Source organism: Hermetia illucens, chromosome 4, assembly GCF_905115235.1.
Source record: "Hermetia illucens chromosome 4, iHerIll2.2.curated.20191125, whole genome shotgun sequence".
In the NCBI taxonomy this organism is placed as follows: domain Eukaryota; kingdom Metazoa; phylum Arthropoda; class Insecta; order Diptera; family Stratiomyidae; genus Hermetia; species Hermetia illucens.
The window spans coordinates 107,528,335-107,534,334 of record NC_051852.1 but is presented as its reverse complement, the minus strand read 5'-3'; the positions used below and the strand labels follow the sequence as shown (position 1 = coordinate 107,534,334).

The 6,000-nt window shown below is 41.1% G+C and overlaps 1 protein-coding gene across 2 annotated transcripts in view; it reads right to left on the bottom strand.

The window, feature by feature from the left end:
* Positions 1-2,095: 2,095 nt before the first annotated feature.
* Positions 2,096-6,000, bottom strand: part of LOC119655207 (graves disease carrier protein homolog) — a 43,721-nt gene continuing 39,816 nt past the window's right edge. For both annotated transcript variants that reach the window (XM_038060979.1, XM_038060980.1), the window contains one exon: positions 2,096-2,583. In XM_038060979.1, the coding sequence (XP_037916907.1) occupies positions 2,409-2,583 (175 nt within the window). In that variant the 3' untranslated portion in view covers positions 2,096-2,408. The remainder of the gene's footprint in view (positions 2,584-6,000) is intronic.

Genomic DNA, 6,000 nt, shown 5'->3' with positions numbered 1-6,000 from the left:
TGAGCCGGATTTTATCCACAAGCAGATGGTCATGGTATCGCTCATAGCTTTCATCGCTATGTAGACTACGGAATTGTCCATCCTCATATAGGGGGCACTATCACTCCCATCTGATGCAGGGTCTGCACCATCTTCCTTTTCTACCATAGGAATTGCCCGACCTAGCAAGATAGCGGAAAATATCTTGTAGATGGTACTCAGCAACATGATACCTCTATAATTGCTGCACTGCGTGATATCTCCCCTTTTACTGTATGCGGCAGATAATGCATCGTTGCCAGTCGTTAAGCATTGATTCGATGTTCCACATCTTGAGCATAAGTTGATGAACCGTTTGGTGTAATTGATTGCCTCCATTTTTAACCAATTCAGCTGTAATTTATGACTTTTAAGTCGATGAATTGCACGGGTTGTTTCTTCTATACTTGGTGGTGGCAGTATTTGTCCGTCGCCTTCAGTTGGTGGGACCTCCAACTCGCCAATGTTCTACTGTTCAATAAAATACTCAACCCATCGCTCCAATATGCCCATTCTGCCGGAAATCAGATTTCCCTCTTTGTCTCGGCAGAATGGGCGTCGAGGTGTGTAAGGCTTCCTGCTGACTTGTTGGTAAAACTTCTGCGGCTGGTGCAGTTGCTCCCTGCACTTTTCGAGTTCCCAGGTTTCCATTTTGCGTCTGTAAAGTCGCTTCTCCGCTCGACGTTTGTGACAAGTCTCCGCGCGCACTCGCGTTTTTTAAGAATGCAACATTATTCGATATTCGGCATTCTTCCGTTCCGTTGCTAGCGTAGCGACTTTTCTTGTGACTGGGGCCAGATATATTTGTGGCCGTATCAATGGTAACGTTCTTCAGGTGATTGTGAGGATCATTTGTTAATGCTTCATCTGCAAGATCTCTTTTGGCTGCGATTATTCCATCCATTTCCCTCTTATAAGTGTTACGGAGGGTTGTGTTGTGAATTGCTTTAGTACTCACTATCACCTGATTGTCAGAGGGGATTGTAGGCGGTGTTATAATTCGAACCCCCCTCGTACCATGCCAACGAGATGGTGATCCGAGTATAACATTCATCAAGGCTGAGAAGTGGCGACGTTCGGTCTACACGTGGTCACTTTGGTTGAAAGTGGTCCCGTCTGGACAGGGCCACGTATGTTGGTGGACCGCTTTCCACGCAAACCAGGTACTTTCAACAACCATTTCGTCTGACATTGCTAACTGAATAACCCGCAGTCGGTTATCGTTTGTATTCTTATGTAAGCTATGGAAGCCAAAGTATCGCCTGAATACGAGCTCCATCCCTATTTGGCTGTTAAAATCCCCAAATATGATTTTGATATCATACCTGGGACAGACTTCGAAGCTTCGTTCTACTGCCTCGTAGAAGGTATCCTTCTCCAACTCTGCAGTCTCCTCTGTAGGGACGTGGACGTTTATGAGGCTTATATTTCTAAATTTGCCTCGCAAACGCAGAGGGTATAGCCTCTCGCTTATGTTTTCAAAGCTGATAATAGCAGGTTTCATTTTTTTGGCTGACAGAAAAACCTACTCCCAACACATGGTTTACTAGATGGCCACTATAATATATGGTGTAGTGGCTCTTCTCCAGGAAACCAGTCCCTGTCTATCGCATCTCTTGCAACGCTGTTATATCAGCCCTATATTGGGGCAGGGTATCGGCTAGCTGCTCATCAGCTTCATCTCTGTACAGGGAGCGCACGTTCCATGAGAAATTGAGCAAATCGTTGATCCGTTGTCGTTGCCGGGTTCGTCGTTGTGTTATCAGTCCAGTCCGAGGCTCCTTTTGTCGCTTCGTAACAAGTTGTTTTCAAAGTGAGGTTGTCAGCCCTACCCAACTCCCAACCTGGAGGACCAGTTGGTACAATTTGCTCCGTTTTTAGGCGCGTGAGACTCGCCTTCTGTAGCTTTTCGTTGAGGAAGAGCTCCCAGCGGTCACCACTTGGAGATGGAGATAGAGTTTGGTAGTAACACTGTTGGTGTTGGTTCAGCAGGCGTTTTCCAGGTTTTATGCAATCCACGTTTCCCCCGGGACCCCCTTTGACCGAATTCCCCATATTTTATTGAAACCCAATAATATGCTTTCCATTCTCAAATTTATTGTCAAATTCTTTATACAAAAATATAATTCTTTGTCATGTTCCATCACCGTCACATTAAAAAAACGTCCGCGTCTCATCTCTCACAACTTACCATAGAAAATATCACTAAATAAATAAGAACATTTTTTCTTTCTCTAATAAATACTTAATAGAAAAATATCTAAAATGCAATAAACATTCTTTCGTCCATTCGCTATATGAGAAACAAAACAAAATTCGAAAATGATTAAAACAACGAAACTGACAATAACACATATTGAAAATCACCACCACAAATCTATCTTAACAGTCTATATCTTCATTCCTGTGTCTAATTGTAAAGCTTGTTTAAGTATTTCATATGTGGAGAATGAAACCGCTACCATTGGTATAGCCCTTAAGTAATTGATGGACATTCCTCGGTAGAGACCGCGGATAATACCATTCTCGTTGTAAATTAGCGTCAGAGTTCGAAACATGCCCATCCTGGAAATATTTTTATATTAGAAGTTTGATATTCAAAAGTATCTTAAGACTACATGAAGGGTAGGAGTTGTGAATATTTTGGGAATGATAGCAAAGGATTAACTGAAAGCGCCTTAAAACTACACGAAAGTGGGGGTTAGGAATATATTAGGGATGATAACAAAGAGTTAGCAGAAGTGATGTTAATTCAAAAATGAGTCGAAACTGAAAACTAACCAACTTTATACATATTTTTATCTATTCAATGTGAATTACTTACAATTACATATATAAGTGCAATATCTTACTCAAACACATTTTTTTAGGAAACAACAGCAACAACCAAGAAACTCCTTCATAAGGGCCAGTCGCTAACATATAGCCCAACGCAATTTGTCAGAACTATAACTGTTTCATCTCAAGTTTGGATGCACCGTATTGAAAACTAGTCAGCCAATAAGTTATCCCGGCGAGAAAATGAGCTTAAGCTAGATTTACCAATTACACTAATCAACGCATTCACAATTATTGTCTCAGAAGCCTTAGCCTCTACTAAATTAAACGAATTCCAGCATTGATTCTATTCGTTTCAACTTCGTTCGCTATCGAAGTAAATGTAAAAACCAAAACAGGAAATATTAATGAGCATCCAAATTTCTAACCCAAGACAAATCCCATAATATTCTTTTGCTGTACCTTCAGGTCATGAAAATATGCCTAATTCCGATGCCAGCCTTATATAACTGAACCCTTTTTGGAATGACCTTCTCGACAAATATTGAATATTACAACGAAATATGCAAATTGTTGAGAGTATCCCATTCTTTCAATATAAATTTCTAAAAAAGTAGGGACCATCAAAACTTAATCAGTCATCAATCAATCAATGAATCTAATCAGAATTATTATTCGTTTGATACCTCTTCTTAAGGGAGCTTATGTATTCAATTTCTAAAACATAGTAATGCACTGTCATTAACTTTATTCCAACAAGGTTTTGATAACCTCCCGACTCCAGCCGGATCAGGCCTATGACCGGTCAAAATGGCGCAATCAATCGAGACGAACCAACCCCGCTTTGAACGGAACAAAGAACGAAGAGGAAAGAAAAAAAAAAACATCAGCAGAAAGAGGATGTGAAAAAACTTCCCAGACTGATGTCATAAAACAAAACATATTTTATTTATTAGTTATATGTATAGTTTCTTCAAATACTCCCCCCCCCCCCCCCCCCTCCACCGAAAAAATTTATCCCAACGGTGTTTTCACTTGTTGATACAATCTCGGAAATCGTCTGAAATCTTTCTTTGGGAGATCTTTTCTGTTTAGGCTATAAGGAAAAAACACACAGTAGTGAGGTGAATAGGAAGGATTGGGAAAAACAGTGACTAATAGTAGTCATTGCCTCCCCCCATATTTATGGCCTTTTGCGACAGTGACTTCACTCATACATCACACAATTTCAATATTGAAAATCTGGTCCGCCGTATAGTTTCATTGGATCGAACCTATCAAGCTTTTTAGGTGTTTTCGGGATATGTCACCTACCCACTTATGTTTATCTAGTGGATCGTAATCGCAATGCAGAAAATACTTCGACTGAAAAAATGTCGGGCGCCGAAAGTCCTTGGCCAACTGGAAGAAACCCGTCAATTTCTAGATTATAACAACGTCTAAATTTATGAATACCAACAATAGTGAGAAAAAGATGCTCGGCATTTTTAGCTAGGTGGGTGACAAACAAAGAGCACGCCTAGAGGACCTACCAAAAGTTTGTCAAAATTACCGCTGAATCGGTACAGATATGCACCCCCTTAACAGCTTTCAATTTGTATATGATACTAGGCTAGACAAAAAGTTCGAAGTGCCGGGCTTAGATCGGATTAAACAAAATAACATAGTGAAACGACGAACAAAGTGTCAAAAACAAACAAAGAAGAACATGTGGGGTGACAATGGAGCATTGAGCATCATTTATAGGGTTACGATGCTTTGCCCACAGCTATCAGCCCAAGGCAAGTCCTCCAATGTTGGGAAAATCGTTGCAGCAAAAATTAGAAATCATACCTGGACAAATAATTCACTAAATGTCATTCCAGCTGCATACAGACAGCTGGACTTAATGATAATGCAGATGACAAAGGAAGCAAACTTGACCAACATTTACAATTCCATAGGCAATAAAAGCGTGTCGTGTCACGAAAAGTTACCAATTGGCACTATGCCTAGGTGATAAGTTACTTCAGGGATCAGTCCCGGGGAAAATATAGCTTTCGTTGTGAAAACAACAAAGCTAGTACTTATAATCACCACCAACGGCGCAGCAACTGGTGTCCGGGCCAGGACAAGACTGCCTTAATAACGAACGTCTGATTTTTCATCAACCAATTCCATATCCCTAGCAGTTCTCTAGAATCCTGCCTTTCACCATTACTCCATCTTTGGCAGGGTCTGCCATGTCTTCTTTTTCTACCATAGATATTGCCCTTATAGACTTTCCGGGCTGGATCATCCTCATCCATACGGATTAAGTGACCCGCCCATCGTAACCTATTGAGTCGAATTTTATCCACAACCGGACGGTCATGGTATCGCTCATAGATTTCGTCGTTATGTAAGCTACGGAATTGTCCATCCTCATGTAGGGGGCCAAAGATTCTTCGAAGGATTCTTCTCTTGAAAGTGACCAAGAGTTCGCAGTTTTTTTTTTTTTTTGCTAAGGACCCAAGTCTCCAAGGAATACATAAGGACTGGCAAGATCATTGTCTTGTACAGTAAGAACTTTGATGCTATGGTGAGACGTTTTGAGCGAAATAGTTTTTGTAAGCTGAAATAGGCTCTGTTGGCTGACAACAACCGTGCACGGATTTCATCGTCATAGCTGTTATCGATTGCGATATTCGACCCGAGATAGGAGAAATTTTCAACGGTCTCAAAGTTTTAGTCTCCTATCTTCATTGTTTTCCTTTGACCAGTGCGATTCAATGTTGTTCGCCCAAGATCTCGCGCCGCCTGCTCGATCTGGATGAAGGTAGACTACATCTCGGGTTGTTCTTCATGATGTCATGATGTCGTTATCGTCAGCGTAAGCGAGTAGTTGGGTGGACTTGAAGAGGATGGTGCCTCTCGCATTTACATCGGCATTGCGAATCAAAAAACTACGGATTTGCTCGAAGAGTTACATAGTGTAGGCACCAATAGAATTGTATCCACTGCCAGAATCGCCATCTAATCAACATGACCTATAGCTACCTAGCCCGCATGCCGACATTGTTCTTCGTTCGAAATTATGCCAGACCATAGTACCTCGATGCGGCGATCCAAATAAATTGATATTGGTAGCTTGGGGCTTTCGAATGACAGAAGATCACTAGTGTAAAACAGACTCAATTTGATATTGGTTTCCAGGTGACTGCATTTCAAAATACGGCATGTTAT